This window comes from Talpa occidentalis, unplaced genomic scaffold, assembly GCF_014898055.3.
Source record: "Talpa occidentalis isolate TD23 unplaced genomic scaffold, MPIMG_talOcc4v2.1 talOcc4.10, whole genome shotgun sequence".
NCBI lineage: Eukaryota > Metazoa > Chordata > Mammalia > Eulipotyphla > Talpidae > Talpa > Talpa occidentalis.
This window is the reverse complement of record NW_023600993.1, coordinates 31,995,039-32,012,029: the sequence shown is the minus strand read 5'-3', so window position 1 is coordinate 32,012,029 and position 16,991 is coordinate 31,995,039. Positions and strand designations below refer to the sequence as shown.

Here is a 16,991-nt window from a genome sequence, read left to right as displayed (position 1 = left end):
TATTAGCTGTGCCTACAACACACATGGGCTAACTAGTCAACTTATCCTAAAAATAAAATCTGGATTGATTTTATTTTGTGATGGCCACCTGAGCCCTCTCAGTGCCCTAGGAGCTAGACTCTTCTTGACTGAGTATTTTCTGCTTAAAGAGAATTGAAAAAAGGTCTTAGTAGCTTATGATTTGGAAATGCATAGATTAAACTTTCAGAGTGTGAAAAACCATCCTTTTCAGTTGTTTTTCTAACAAATACCCAAAGTATTTAAAAAGGAATGAGAAGCCAAGGGGTCAAGGAAACAAACTAGAAATTCAGCAGAGCAGGACACAGCCTGTGGATTGACGGGCAAAGGGAGGAAGCAGATCCCAAAGCTGAGATCACCTGCGGAAGTTGAAACAGACAGGGGTGCCTGGATGGATTCATGAAGGACACTCTTCCCAGGGCAGAGAAAGAAATTCCCTGACTTCTCCTTTCCTCCTGTCCTTCAGTCTTGCTGGATCTCATATTATGCAAAGCAGCTAGCGGTCAGCTAACACCAGTTGAGAAACATGGCCCCCAGGAGTCTGTCCATCTACCATTTTCCAAGCAAAGCAGGGGCTGGATCTCACAGTAAACTGGTCAAGGACTGGCATAGGAACACTAGCAGGGCTGCAAACATACCAGGAACTGAGACATCAGAGGGGACTCGGGTCTAGTTACCGATGAGGGGCAGACACAGGGATCAGAGCCCAGGCAAGTCAGACCACAGCTGGCCAGGGGCGAGGCCTGGGTGCTGAGGCTCAGCCAGTCTCTGGGTAGACACAGTCATATGACCAAGGCTCATCTGGCAGGTAACCTATCCCCTCAGGACAGAGCCAGGGCCCTTTCAGGATTGGCGGGCAGGATGGATCACGAGCCAACTAGGAGAAGGGATACAGGAGAGAGCACTATCACAGATCGTAACGTACAGATGGGCTCTGGGGGGGCAGGCCCTGGAAAATACCAGGGATTACTGCCCAGAAGGGCCTGGTGGGGGAGGAAGGGGGCTTCAGTCTAATCTATGTAATTTTTTTTTTTAAGGGGGGAATATGGAATTTTATATAAAATTTAAAAATCATGTTAAGAAGGAAAAAAACAACAGGCAAAAGTACATTTTCTCCTTCAATATAGGCTGTAAGATCAATAGAGTTAAAAATTAAAAAGACTTTGGAGGTAGAAGACAAGGGAGCTGGGACAGATCGCCAGCCTCCCAGTGGAGAGAGAAGGAGCACAGTTGTTAATACCCTGTAGGAGTGACGAGCTTTCTCTCCCTTTAATCATAAAATGAAATTTTGTATTTGAAACCAATTCAGTCTCTAATTGAGAGCAACCATGGTTACTGCTTTTCAAAAAAAATTGCTATTTTCAAAGAATTCTGTGGTTTCTCTGAAGAAAGGCAATACTTTATTTCCAAGAAATAAGAAGCACAACATTTAAATTGTTTAGCAAGTGTAATAACCCATCATTATTACAGATTGGGTATCAAAATCAAGTGAATACTTTAGAGTGAAAAATCCAAATGACAGTCACCGGACTCAGAGCAGGAGACCTCTTCTGGGAATGTGGAGAGACGTGAGAGGCAGATAAATCAGCCAGTTTCCAATCAAGACACTGGACCAGCAATTCATTCTCCCCTTCAAATTATATCCGAGAGGCTAAGCCCTGGAAATCCACTCTCTACTTTCTGATGCTACAAAGGTTTAAAAATTTGAAAACTAAATGCCATGCTATGTACACTCTGGGCACTTCATAAACACTTGTTGACTGATGGGCCAACTGAAACTGATGAAATATATTATTGTTCACTTGCTAAGAACTCCCTCCACTTTCTGGTATCTGTGGGTAATTACATTAGGATCATGCAGCTGCCAGACACAGCACCTCCATTTCCTTCCTCCTCTGCAGCAAAGAACAAAAAGACCCAAGCAGGAAATTCTACTTTGCACTGAGCCTGGCCCCTTTATTGCCTGAGACAAGTTAGTCTAAGTCCAACTCTAGGAAGGGGAACTTGGCACCCTGATGCCTCAATCACCTCAGTTCTGGCCCAGAAGGTGCTGGGGTGGGAGGTGGGTCATTTTATTTTCCAACCCTCTGTGGAAATAACGTACAAAAATACAAAATATCACCACAAGGTGCTAAGCTGTAAATATGTCATCAGACATACCAATTTAAGAAGAAACTGATCGGCGGTACAGCCTCTACTGGTTCCTGAAAGAGAATAATTTATCTCTGGCATCCAGCAGCCTCTGCTTCCACATCCAAACCTTCCTTACTAGCACCACTGTTAATAGGTTACAATGGAAAACTGTTACAGTTTCTCACTGATCATCTCATGTGAACCTTGCCATTAATCTGTGAGGTAGGTAGGGCCAGTATCACCACTGCTGTTGACTAAAGCCCCTATTCCTGATTCATTCATCACCGCAAACTACCTACCTCTCCATTTATAAACTAAAGTGGGGAAAATATACTATCTAGGAAAGGTGGATGGGGCCAGGGGGAAGCAGTCCAGACCAGAATCTTCACAAATGCAACTTCTTAAAACTGACAGAGAAAGAAAAAGCCCTATATCCCTTATAGAAACAGAATTTATAATTTAAAACTTCCCACAAAGAAAGCCCTAGACCTAGGTACGATCACTACTAATGCTATCAAACATTGAAAGAAAAATAATACCAATAATATACAAAACTTTCAAAAAAGAAGAAGACTGGAATACTCTCAGCTTGTATTATAAGGTGAGCATAACCCTGACACAAAACCAGGCAAAGACATGACAAGGAGAGAAAATTAAAAATCACAATCCCTAATGCACCAAGGGATATTAGCAAACTGAATATAGCCGCATATTAAAGAAATACATGATGACCAAGTGAAATTTGTCTCAGGGATGCAAAGTTGTTTTAATATAAAAAAACAAGTCAATCAACATTAATAATATACCACACTAATATGGGCCTCCCCTGGTGGTGCAGTGGTTGAGCGCTGGGTTGTGAGGCTACCCGCAGCCTCTGCAGCGCCAGTTCGATCCCCGGCCACCGGCGAGGGTCCCACAAAAAAAATAAATAAATAAATAATAATAATAATAATATACCACACTAATAGATTAAAGAAGAAAAATCACATCTCAAGGCAATAAAGGTAGAAAAGACACTTGACAAAAATAATATTCATTTCTGATAAGAATTATCAGCAAGCAAGGAACGCAAGGTAACTTTCTCAACATGCTAAAGAGTTTGCAAAGATGGACTGGAGCAGGAAAAACTTTTGGAGTAAATTGGGAGGAGGGAGCCAAGATAAAGGAGAAAAACTCTGGAAAGGACAGTCTCATGTCAAAAGAGCAGAGGATTTCAAGAAGAAAACAATCTATGGTATTGCATGGATATATCAAGAACAAAGAAAACCAATCAACAAATTAACAAGTTACAGAAAAAGGCAAAACTTGATGAATTTTTCCAAGGCTTACTGCCTGATCTTCAAACTAAGACTCCATTATTTCTAATTCGTACAGTAGAAAGCCTAAAGTTTTGAATAAAGCCAGTGTTCAATGACTATTAATTGAATGAATTCATCAATACACATGTCAGACCCTGATACTCCTTGATCACTGAACTTGACCTGACTCCAGTCTCCTTCTGAGATTAGTCCTAACAGTAATAAAGAAAGGATTTTAAAACAATAAAAAGTTCAATAGACTTTCACACTGTTTACAGTTATACTGTTTCTCTTGTGCCATAACACTTAAAAAGAGCAGGACAAATGTTCATCAAATTTGGAAGTTATATTTGGAATGATCTGTCTTAAATATGTACTATGAAAATTAACAAGAAATTAATTTCAGGGAACCATGAGAATACCCCCAAAAGACAGCCTAAACAGAGCAACTGAAACTGAAGAATAGAGAACCCTAGAGGCTTGCAGATCACACAAGCTAAGACACTGCAAGACAAATAGCAAATAGTGGTTTGGGGCACAAATCAAGTTAGGGGACAGGTGATATGAATTATGGGCAGTGATTTGCAGTCAAACTGCTACTCAGAAGAAAACTCTGTATCGCACGCTTCAGGCAGAAGAAAGGAGAGATTCATTGAGTAAGTGGTAGTAAATAACTTTCTAGAGTAAATCAGATTAGTATAAATAATAACCACCATTACCACTTACTAAAGGATTGTTATTTGCCAGACAAATGTTCTATCTCATTTTACCTTTACGACAACCCTATGAGGACAGAATTCTTTTATTATCTTTATTTTAAAGATGAGGAAAGTGAAATTCAGAGGCATTAAATGACTTGTGCAGGGTGACCTAATTAGAAAATGATAGCATAAGGTTCAAACTTAGGTTGTCTAAGTCCTGAGTCCAGCCTGACCTTGAGCTTCAATTACTTAGGGGACTCCATTTTGGTTTCTAGACCTAAGCTGCCTATGAGAGTCCCAACACCTCTGAGTCTGGGACTCTACCTTGAGCTTTCTCTGTAACATCTCTCCCACCCAAGGGAATTAGAATTCCACCTACACCTTCTCAAGAACTACCTATCTGCTAACAGGCTTCCCTGCACCCTATATAAATGCTATAAAAGCTTAAGCCTCAGCAACTTGCCTGAACTCCTAATTGTCCAGAATAACTTGGCATAAGTAAAAAAGTAAGATAACTCCAGCTGAAGAATCACAGTTAGATAAAGAATTATACTTCAGGAAGAGAGCCATTCATTCTGCACCACCTCTTTCTAATAAACATAGCAGAAATGATGGAAAGCAGTGTCTGGGAAAAATAACATCTGACATAAACCAGACAAACACCTTTAGCCATCGTAAAGTAGAATGCAAATCTCTGAATTTGATAGGATAAAGTTCTTAACTCTTCAAAGTAACCAAAACACATTATAACTTAACTTCCTTTTTAGGAATATTTCTTGCTGCCGATGTCTGTTTAGCATAAATTCTCAAAACAATTTTGACAACGGATGCACTTACCTTTCTAAAAGAAAATCTTTACAAAGAACTGGGAGGTAGCAGATATCATTTGTACAGGCCCTGACAGATTAATAACAGCAACAGGCAGTGGGAGTGCCCATAAATGTTTAACAATTGGTGCTCTGGAGGGAAAAATCTGATTTGTAAGGTTTGCTGATTTCCATGGTATAAATATTCCACCATAGTGGATTTCAAGTTACAAAGGTGAAGAATAAAAACAAGTTTGGGCAGAGAGCTCCACAGCAGGCTCTCAGGGGCTGGGATAAATCGACAATCACTGTACTCTGTTAAGTGCTACGCGCTGGCTATGTGCTAAGTACAGCCTCACAGTCACCGTTTTTGAATCCTGCAACAGGCAAATGGGTGGGTACTATTTTATACCCATTTTACAGATGAGAAAGTTCTGTCTTAGAGAGATTAAGTAACTAGTCAAAGGTCACATAGCTAGTAACCGTTAGAGCTAGTTAGCCTTTGAATCCTGTCCTCTGATCAATGGTCCATGCTCTCAGTCTCTCTTTAGTTCCGCCTCTCTCTGAAAGCGGTTATTACTACTAAAAAGTAAAGGCTCTGGGGTAACTGGGAGTGGGGTAACTGGAGCTAACCCACATCAGTCAAGGAAGAGTCTTTTTCCTCCTCTCTCCCAGTGACTTTCACTTGTCATTCCAGACCATGTCAGATGCAACCTCTTTAGTGGAGCCTCTTCCAGCCCCCCCCAGATTTGTTACTCCCCAAATATTTTCTCATAAAAAATTTATTTCTCCCATTTACCTTTTCTATTACATCAAACAGAAAAGAGAAAAGTCTTTTGGGGCCCTGCCACCTACTCAGAGCATTTGATTCATATTTGTACTCTCAGACTCAGCCCCCTTACAATGATTATTTATGTGCTTCATCCCCACCAGACTGTGACCTCCTCCTGGGAAGATACTGTATGGTACCCACATTTATAGCAACCTTTTACCCCCCACCTCATCTCCATCCCTAGCATCTCCATCCCTAGCAACACCCAGCAGCCCCCCAACCCCCGCTCCCTGATTTAGAGGTTTTGTCATAGTTTCTTCTAGTTCACAGAGATCTTTGCATTTATCTGAGGAGCTGTCTTCATCTTAACTAAAATTGGCTTCTTCATTTGTCTTGAACACTCACGACTCTGTTCTTGAGTCCTGAGCAGGACAGCAAAGGGCCCTCCCAGCAGCCATCTTTCCTTACCTGCATCCCTCTCATGCTCTGGAACCGAGCCATGGTGTCGCTGAGTGTGTACACGCGCACATGGCCCATGTGCAGCTTGCCAGAAGGGTATGGAAACATGGAAAGCACGTAAAACTTGGGCTTTGATTTCTAAGAAAGTGACAAAGAATAACAATGAGTATTGATTAAGCATTTCCTGAGAATCCTGCATGCATATAATTTGGTACTTTACTAAAGGTAATAATTTAACATTTTCCATTCCTATAATGTAAATGGACAATTGGTCAGTAACCAAAATTCAAAGCCCTGACTTAAGAATGTCAAGTCAAAGAGTGTCAAAAAGAATGTCAAATAACCTCAAAGGGCTAGTTACCCATATGTTTTTTCTCTTTTAAAAGCTTCGCTTTGAAGAGAGCCTCTATCTAGATCTTAAGGAATTATATGCTTTCCCAAATGAAGCTGTAGCATATACGTTCATATAATTCAAGGAAATAATAACTGAAGCAATAGATGTGACATCTGAAAATGGAGCGCCCTCCAAAATGCCTGTAGCTATGTTCAGACTTGGATGCAGCAATAAAAGGAAGAGACTAAGGCGCCAGTTTGAGTCCTGGGTTCCAATATTGTGAGCTTATCTTTCAATAGAAAAAACTGAAATGAGAAGGTAATAAGAAAATCTTAGCCAACAAAGGGAGAAGGTAGTTTCTTCCCAGAGTAATCTCTGGGCAGCCTCAGACCTGGGTTATATAACTGTTTAGCTTCCAAAGACACAGCTTCATCATGAGAAACACAGAAAAATCGTACATGAATCTGGAGAGAATAACACTGGCAGGGAGTCCTTATTGATCACTGACTTTTGGCACCTTAGTTCTTCCGCTGGTGAGTGGTGAGTGCTGTCATGAGTTCTGTCTGCACTGAAGGGATACAGCCCCCAGGGGAAGAAGGTAGTTATTTGATTTATTGGAAACACTGTTCAAGGGAACTGTTTTCTTCTCTTTTTTTTTCCTTTTTAGGTGAGTAAAAAATAAGGCTTTCGTGTAGGTGCCAGTACACGCTCCAGAGTGAGTGCGCAGTCAGAACTGCCTAGGACTTCGTGTTCATCAGTTCTTTCACCCTCCACCTCCAGCAGTTTAATAACCGTAGGATAAATGTCTGCTGGCCTTTGTGTCCCAAAAGCCTGATAACTGCCTCTTATTACTGGAAAGGGCATGTTCCCCAATGACTTCACAAATCCTGGCCAGGTAAAGGGAGTGTTTCCGCTACAGAGCTTTGAATCCCCCTATTGGGGGTTCCCAAGGAATGGAAAAACAACTGGTTCATAGCTTCTGTTTGGTGACTGAGGATCAGACTCTCTAATACCATCACTATTTTTTTTTTTATTTCAGCCTTCTGTTGTTCATTTCAGTCCTTATTCTCTCCCTAGAGCTCTACCAGAGTTCCTTAAAGCTTTGCTTCCTCCAAAGTATGAAAACAAATGCAAGACAGAATATTTATGACTCTTCTCTTGTGCACAGTGTGTGGAGTTATAGCATTTGTTTAGTATTTGCATGTCTGATAGTTGACAATCAACTATAATCAGGGGAGCAGAAGAAACCAGAAATCAAATTATTTCCAAATCTCATTTGACCTCTTGCTTTAAACTTCCTTGGCAAAGAAGTTAAACAAACGTTTAACAGAGCAACTAACATGAGAAATTACCCAGAGGTTAAAGTCAAGCTACACGAAGGAAGAAAGGGGGGAAAGAAAAAATAAGGAGCTTGAATAATATACAATATAAAAATTCATCTTGAAATGCTGAAGTGACAATTGCAATTAATTTATATAAATGTATGGAAAACAGCGTAGTGATCACATCCTTAAATTGGAAACTGTGGAGCCTTAATTCTTAGGAAAACATCAGGAGTCTGAGGGATGACCTGACCTGAGGTCAGGAGTCAGTGGGGAACCAGGACTTACCCTCTTTAAGAAGTAAAGTGAGGGCCTCCCTGGTGGCCTAGAGGTTAAATCTCAGTGTTATCACCCCTATGGCCTGAGTTACAAATGTATGGTGCAGCAGACCTCTCCTGTCTCTCCCGTTGCTCCCCTTAGCAGTGTCTCTGGCATACACCCCAGTTCTTCTATGCAAAAAATAAATAAATAAAAAAGAAGTAAAGTGACTGATAATCTCTCCGCTTGTAAATAAGTTCCTCAAAGAACGTTGTAATATCTCATTCTGTTGCTTGGTAAAAAATTGGAAGCAAACTGTTCACTCTACTCAAACCTTACTCCATGCAGCAGATTAGACCTAGTGTCTTGTCTCTAGGAATTTTTAGGGACCGGAACAGCTGCGATAGAGTTCTTTGGGATCTGAAAAAACAATAAATTTAAAAAACAGTAGAATCCTTAAGACAATCTATTTTCTAGTTTTTCACTTTAATGTTTTTGTAATACACCTATTATTCTTTTATTATAATGACCTTATTTTATTATAGAGATATATTTATTTTTGTATTATGTTTATTTAACAATCCATTTTTAAAAGATTTATTTATGCATACAAGAGCTGGGGTACAGGCCAGAGGTGTGGGGGGTGAGAGGATTCACCAGAGACAGAGTGGGGAACAGAACAGGCAGACTGCCTGCAGTACACTGCTGAGGGGAGCAGCGGGCAAGACAAGAGAGGTCTGCCTCGCCATGTGGGTTGCTCCCCAGCTGGTCGGGGATCGAACTCGTGCTGCAAAGGCCGTGGACCACCTCACAGTGCAGTGCTTAACCCCTTGCGCCACCAGGGAGGCCCCTTAACAATCAATTTTGCTCCAAACATTTCCACATATAACTTCTTCACCAACATCTCTTTTTTTGTATGTCTGGCCAACAAAAATTAAATAGCAAAATTGAGTGATTCTTCATATACCAGCCTAGTCAAACTCAAAACTGAGTTTATAGAAGATATACAGAAAAGATTTTAATATTCGTTTATTGCAGAAAAGGCAGCCAGCTTACTGACTACCCTTGCCGTTTGCTTTTCAGTGTGAATTAAGTCATTTTCTTTTGTGACAATGAAATGATTTCCATCCTCTGGGGGTGGAAAAGAGAGAAATTATGGGAGCTTATGTTCTAATTGAGCAGGAATATGATTGAAAGGGAAATTTTCATAATTACATAAAAGTATAAGAATTTAAGCTTTAAAAGAAATTAAGACTGTAAGCGATGGGTAAAGGATGGTTTTTATAAGTGGATTCTATTATTTCTATCAGCTTCTAATGTCAGGACAAAGATAACTTTGCCTCTTTATAGATCATGTTCCAGAGCTGCAGCTGAACTTAGAGTGGCAGAGAGAAGGAGCATCCACTAAGAGCCAGAATCTGTTCTAGTACTAGTTTTGCCACTAGCTAGGAGACCTTAGGCAAATTTCTTTGCCTTTCTGGGCTCAGCTTATAATTTGTATATCAAAGGTGAGGCAAAAGCAGGTTCTAGATGAAAGCATAAGCATCAAATATGTCTGGGTTTGAATCCTGGCTCTGCCATGTATTAGCTGTACATTTCAACAAATTACCAAACCTCCCTGAGCCTCAGCTTTTTTACACCAAAAATGAGGATAATTCCTACTTTGGCCGTTGTTTCAGGATTAAATGAGATAATAAATGGAAAGATGAGGTGTGGCACATAATAAGGTGCCCACTAAATGGAAGTTCTTTTTATAATGATGTTTGTGAGGATGAGGGCAAGACAGTCAACAGCTAGAAACTCACTTGAGTACATTTCAAACGTATCTAACCCCCAAGTTTTAGATTCAAAGCCCTCCAGCACCCTGTCATATTCTCAGTTCCTGACAAAGACATACCAGACATTTTTATTCTCTTCTATTGCATAACACTTGAGCTTGTAAAATGTGTTCAGCCATATTTTTTCATGTAATTTTTTCAAAAAATTCTGTGAGGTGAACAACGCGGGGGACCTGCGGATCAAGGAGGTTAAATGATGTGGCCGAGATGACACTGATTTCTTGGGGCACAGCTAGTCTTGGCGGCCCAGGCTCCCATCACCATTGAGTGTACACCTGACTTTACCATTCCCTGGTAGAAACCCTAACAGAGAGCCATCCAGTCATCAGGGATCGCCACAATGCCTCCTATTGTCCCTTAATTCAACATCCCTGGTTCCCAGTTATTGAAATTTATTTTGATCCATTTAACTTTTATAGAAAGTATGCCCTAAGAAGAGTGAGATGCCAAAAAACCCACAAGCTACAATTTCAGAATGTTTGGAAGTCATTAAATTATCATCTAAACCACAAGGAAGAAAAAAATAAGCAAAGCTAATTTTATGCTCTTGGTTCAGAATTAAACTGCTCCTCAGGCTTGTTTCCAAAATACATTCAGTTACATTCATCTGGTCATGCTGACACAAAGACTTTTTACTTCCTAATGAAGTAAAAATTAAGCTTCTATTTACAATTATTTATTACATTCAAACCTTCATTTTTTATCATTTCATTGTACTTGTTATATGCTACGTCTCTTTCAAGATCAGAGTTTATTTCTAACTGATGACCAAAAAAAGCCCCCCTTCCATCTACTACAACAAGCTGTCCCCACATTGTCCATATGACCAATCTCACAGAAAGGATGAGCGTGCTAAGCGTGACAATCAGAGGATGGGGCAAAGGGAATCTCACAAAAAGCAGTCTTGTGCAGCTAAACTTAAAAAGCTCTTTGCCTTCAGTCTAATTTCTGTAACTAAACAGGTTCTATGTTATTTGACTGGAAACTATTACAAAAAGATGATTACAATTTAGAACAAAGGTACCTTATTGTGCTCTGCTCTGATTCAACATTTCATGTGACAAATCACATCTCCAATTTGTCATTTTGACTAATATCAACAAGTAAGGGTTAACACATTCAAGACAGAGCCCCAACAGGCTGGTCTCCCAGAGAAGGAGCTGAACTCCAACAGAGGGTTCCATGGAAACTGGCTACAGACAAGTACTTAACACAATTTATTCCAGTGGAGTGCTGAGCTGGTGCATATGAACCAGACGCCAAGGATCTACTAACCATACAGCTACTACTGGAAGGCTGGTCCCCAGCCCCAGATCACACCATGATGCCAAGGTGGCAGAACAGGGTTGAAGGCCAAAATCATGCCAGGTAAAGAGCAGGTACTTTTCAGAATATGCAACTTAAAAGTCCTACAGCTTGAGGAGCTGCACTCCTGGAGTCTCCCATCTGACCCTGCTATATCTCCTGGCTTGATGAGTTTCCCCAGTAATGCTGCTCCCAGGAATGCCAGTATGGCACTATCTGCATGTACCTTGTATGCCCACCCACCATATTGAAACCCTTCAAAATGTTATTCCTCCCTCATTTCATTCACCCCTCACAAGCATCCTAAGAAGCAGGGGAGCAATGTCGTCAGCACTGTCCATTTTAGATTAGGAAACTGAAGCACAGAGACTCAATCATTTGGTTCTGGGTGACATAATTAACAGCTCGTGTGAACCCAGGCCCTCTATCTCAACCCTCTCAAAATACTCACATCTGCTTCCAAAATTTTGGAGGCCTGTTCTTTTATTCGTTGATGCCACCATTTCTCTACATCCTTTCTTGTCTGCAACGTATACTCTTTAGTCCACTTGCCCGTGGCACTGTAAATACTTCTGCTACATCCTGGAATCACCTGCCTTCCCCATATGATGACCTCTGGTCCACTATTCAGCTGCTTTTTCAGAAGAGAGGCATAAAGACCTAGTCTCTGCCAAGCGGAAGCCATTCTTCGGAAGGTGGGAAGGCCTGCAAAAGAGGGCAGAAGTGTGCTCAGGAGCTGCAGGGACACCCCTCTCACCCCCTCCCTCCCCCAGCTTGCCCTTCCATTCAGCACAGACCAGTGTTCCCAACCCTTCCACATGTTCTTATTCTTTTGATGATATCTTTCCTTGAAAAAAATACTTCAGAAGTTCAACTAAGCTAAACACACACTTTTTATGAATATGTAAATGTGCTCAGTACCCTCCCATACCAAAGATTCCAAAACCTTGTTGGAACAAATGGAGACCACCACCAGAGCCAGCTCCTGCCTGACCTCACAGATGGGGTATAACAGATTGTATGGGGTGTAGCAGTGGGAGGGTGTAGCAGTGGGACCTTCCTTCCCTCCCATTTAAGCCAGCTCAGGGTTTGCCCAGCAGGCTTCATAAGAACTCCAAACACATCTTGGTTTGGCCTTAGGCTCAAATATCAGAAGGGTCTGAACACAGGTCTCCCGAGAGGACTGGAGACTTGGAGCTACTATTGGCATTTTTTTAATATATATTATAAGTTTAAAACACCCAGTAGCCTGAGCCAGAAAACAAACATTTTAGAAGACTATTTATTTAATTCTTCATCCATTTACCAAATATTTATTGAGTAGATCCATTTGCTGTTCAAGGCACTGGGGATACAGCAGTGGACAAAATCAAAGTCTCTTCTCTCTTGTCACCTACATACCAATAGAGAAAAACAAATAAATATATAATATGTATGTATGTATGTATAATAGTGATGAGTGCAATGGGCTTCTTTCGGAATGCAATCCATACTTTGGGGACCACAAGTATATTCAGTTGTGATTCAAAATTCAACTTGAATGCTTCATTGTTTTCCTCCACATGTGAATTTCAGCAATGACCACATGGAAGAAGTTTCATGTTTTATTACTATTTAAAAGGTTGAGGTGACAGTTCATCAAATTTTTAAGGTTTATGACTAAAGCTCTTGCTTTCACTTTCTACCTTCTTACAGAACAGCAGTGGAGAAGTTCTACAGCATATAAATAGGTGAAGATATCCTTCAAAATGAAGAAAGCAGAACCTGGCATCCTACAGCTGGTGTTAATTCTTTGACTCTCAAAAACACTTCCATATTTACTAGGGTTTGGCCTGTCTCACAAAGGTACTTGGTCCTGAATGTTGCCAAAGAGGGTACATTATAGGTTGATACAAGTGGGTTTCACACTCATACAAAATAGCATTATTGTTGGCATTTTACAAGTTTATCTGCCAAAGTTCTTGACATACCAACTCTCTCTGTACATAACATCCCTTACTTCTTTGGGAATAGAATCAGACCAAAAAAAAGGTTCCCATAAAGAAATGCCCTATCTCTTGGGCTTGGCTATTTTAAAGTGTGTAAAAAGTGACTGCAGATATTAGAGCAAACTACTCATGTTGAAAATCAGTATTTTAAATGACCAAGCTACTACATAGACCCTTAGTACAATTAAGGCGATTGTATTTATTTTTAAGGGTTGGGTTTCTGTATAATTAGAACTATAATTAGGCAAGGGTTTTCTGGCTTTCTTGCTAAATCACCATTTCCATATCTTTGCAATCCAAGAATGCCATTTTGGCAGAAAGAAAACAGAGTACTTCCATTTCTACAATCCCTAAGACCATATAAGGAGAGAATTTTGGGCTATCTTCTCAAATAAAATCAATGGGAAGCAACAAAATTATAAAAATACAAACTGCAGTCAGTCTCAAAAGTTCTTGGTTTCAATGCTGGTCAGCCATTGTGACAAATGAAATATCAGGGGATTCAGACAGATCAGCAATATGATTAATGAGGAGGAAGGTCATACTCTCATTTAAAATGCTAGTCCTGTCTTTATCACTTACTGATACCAAGCACCAAATCATAAACAACACATAACATTCCCTGTCTGCACAAGAATAAGCTTTCTAAAAATGTTTATAAAATACCTGGTTCACTAATAACCTTTCCTTTGCCTAAACCAATGATATAGGCTGGAGAATCCTGAAACAGATATGGGCATTTAAACGACGTTAAAGTTCATATTGAAAAAAGCAAAAGCAGATTAGGAAGAGATAGATTATTCAACGAATGTGGAGAAAACTCAAATTAAAGCTTCACCTCAAACCATAAACCAGAATAAATTCCATATAAAGAATTTTTTAAGGGGCCTCCCTGGAGGTGCTAGCGGTTAAGTCTCAGCATTATGAAGCTATCAGCAGCTACTGCACCACTAGTTAGATCCCAGGCTAGGACATTAACTCACATGGAGCAGCAGACCTTTCCTGTCTTGCCCGGTGCTCCCCTCAGCAGTGTATTTCAGTAGATCTGCCTGTTCTGCTCTCCACTCTCTCTGATGAAACCTCTCACCCCCTATACTTCTGGCCTACACCCCAGCTCTTGTATACATAAATAAATAAATCTTTAAAAAAAACAAATTTTTTAAGTACACCATAAAACAAGACAAAAATCTTCCCAAGGTATTATGCTTAGGACATAGCATTCACAAAGGAATATATCAATAAATCTGACTCTTTAAAAATGTAAAATATTTGGATAGCAAAATTATTATGATTAATATTAGAAAAGAAACAATAAGCTGAGAGGAAACGTTTGCCAAAATACAACAACAAAAGATCATCCGAGATTAAGTTCACACGTGAGACAAAAAACATTAAAAACCTGTGTAATGGGGTCAAAAGGAACATACTTCCAGTTATAAAATAAATGTCATGGGCATGTAATCTTGCTAAGAGAGTAGATCTGAAAAGTTCTCATCACAAGAAAAAACTTTTGTGTGACTATGTTTGGTGACAGATGTTAACTAGACTTGCTGTGGTGATCATTTTACAGTATGTACAAATATTGAATCATGTTGTACACCTAAAACTAGTATGTTATATGTCAATTATACCTCAATAAAAAAAGAAATAGATTTAAGTTGAAGTCAATAAATCAATAAATTGGGCAAAAGAAAAAGGGAAAGAGGAAATACAAATGACTAATATATTTTAAAAGTTCAACTTCAGGTCAAATCCAAAAAATGCAAATTAAAACAATGAAATATTTTGCTTATCATCTTGGCAAAAACACATTAAATGGAAAGATATGTATTTTTATACACTGCTAGTGCGAATGTAGACTGGTTCCACCTCTCTGGGAGGGCAGTCTGATAATATGGGGCAAGGCTCTTTAAGAAAAGTGCACAACTTTTGTGTTAGGGGGTGCCCAAGACTTGGCAGAACTCAGCTTGTAGTGTATCTGATCGCGGCCGGGGTGGGACAAGTCCTAAAATCCTGTGACAATGACTTCCGGGCCACAGAGATGCACCAGATGTCATTTAACTGAGTTCGACCCCCTCCCCACCACCCCCAGCCCAGGAAGCAAAGACCCAGGGATGAACAGAGACTGGGGAGAGGAACTCGAGCACAAAGCTATATGTACACGCGCGATTTTTCCTATAGAGGGTCCAGAGCTATCAGCGAGGCCAGTGGCTCGAGTCTGAGACCCTGAACTCGGACTTTCATTTCAGAGATTGCACAGGTCCGCCCCTTCCCTTCCAGATCCCAGCGAGTCCGAACCTCCCGATTCCGCGGGAAAGGAGATCGGATCTCGTCTCTAGTCCCGCAGAGCTCACGTCAGGAGTTTACCTGCTCACAGGCTCTGGCCTGCGGCTGCTAACGCTGAAATGCCACCTTAGGAGAACACGGCCCCGGCAGTCACCGTGGGCGCCGCCATGTTGTCAAAACAAAAACTTTATTGATAACAACGGCCGAAGACACAGACAGACGAGGCGGAGCCGGGAGAGGGCGAATGCCGCCAGGTCCTGTCTCCAGGCTGAGAGTAGGAGTGTCTGCTTAAGGCTGCCAGGCTCTGCCGGCTCCAACTCCTAGCCGGTCCCGGACGCCGCCCTCCAGCCCCAAAGCCCACCCTTTGATCCTGTCCTCAATCCCTCCTGTGAGGTCAGCAAAACTCTATAGACACTTGGGGATCAAATTATTACAATTGCAGCAGACATGTGAGAGCCAATCATTTTGTGACCCAAGAGGAAACTAGGCTGCAGGTAGTGTAAAAACCCTGAAGGAATCCTCAGGCTTAGGTTAGACTCCCAGGTCGGCAGGTCTCCTCCAATCTCTTCATCCTTAGTGGGACACACGATGGTTTAAGCATGTCAGTTCCACCATATTCCATGGTCTTCTAGCCCAGAGGATGGGTTGGGCGAAGGGGATTACCTGGCCAAGATTGGAGGTAAATGTTCTTTTCTCATCTGGTACATGGTCTGAGAGTCAAGAGAGGAGGATTTCTGCGGGAGTTTATGTACCCCATCTCCCCCCACACTGGCAAGTGTTAATTGCTCTAGAGAATGAATGAATGAAAGTATAAATTTAAAAAATGTAAACCTGTCTAAAGAAAATTTTGAAGAACTCATGTGTGTGGGCAATCAGAAATACTGAAATGAATTTGTTAATTGTGTAAAATTGGTGATATCCAATAGGACAAAAAAGTAATGAGTAATATTTGTGAGTCATTTTGTTTTCTATAGGAGTAAAATCAGTTGTACCACTATCAAACAAAATTCATCCTATTACAATCTATGTTCTACATTTTCACTTCTACTCTTATAGAGCTGAACAATAGAAGACAATTTAAGGTGCATACACTGATAGCATCACATAATCTCCAGACCAGCCCTCCACCCGAGGGACTCATGTCATCTCTTGTGCCTATTCCCAAGTCTTTAACAAAGTTTCCTGACAGTTCAAAACCCAAATACTTTATTATTCAAAGTGTGGTCTCCAGACCAGCATCAGAGTCACCTGGGAACTTGCTAGAAATGTAGAATCTCTGCCCCTAGCCAAGATTTGCAGAATGGGACAATGCATTTTAACAAGAGTCCCAGGAGATACTTAGGTTGAAGTTTGAGACACTGTTTTTATAACGTGAGACTTGGAAAGGATTTGGAGGACATTGTAGTGCAAGCTGCTCGTTTTACAGATGAATAAACTGAGTCCCAACAGAGCTGATGGTTTAACAAAAGGTCA

At 40.7% G+C, this 16,991-nt stretch overlaps 1 protein-coding gene across 1 annotated transcript in view; it reads right to left on the bottom strand.

Moving 5' to 3' along the window:
• Window positions 1-15,685, bottom strand: part of LARS2 (leucyl-tRNA synthetase 2, mitochondrial) — a 142,185-nt gene extending 126,500 nt beyond the window's left edge. Inside the window, exons 1-3 of the mRNA XM_037527664.2 lie at window positions 15,600-15,685; window positions 11,696-11,949; window positions 6,197-6,325 (exon numbers count right to left, since the gene is read on the bottom strand). Of these exons, the coding sequence (XP_037383561.1) occupies window positions 6,197-6,325; window positions 11,696-11,929 (363 nt within the window). The 5' untranslated portion in view covers window positions 11,930-11,949; window positions 15,600-15,685. The remainder of the gene's footprint in view (window positions 1-6,196; window positions 6,326-11,695; window positions 11,950-15,599) is intronic.
• Between the last annotated feature and the right edge of the window lie 1,306 nt (window positions 15,686-16,991).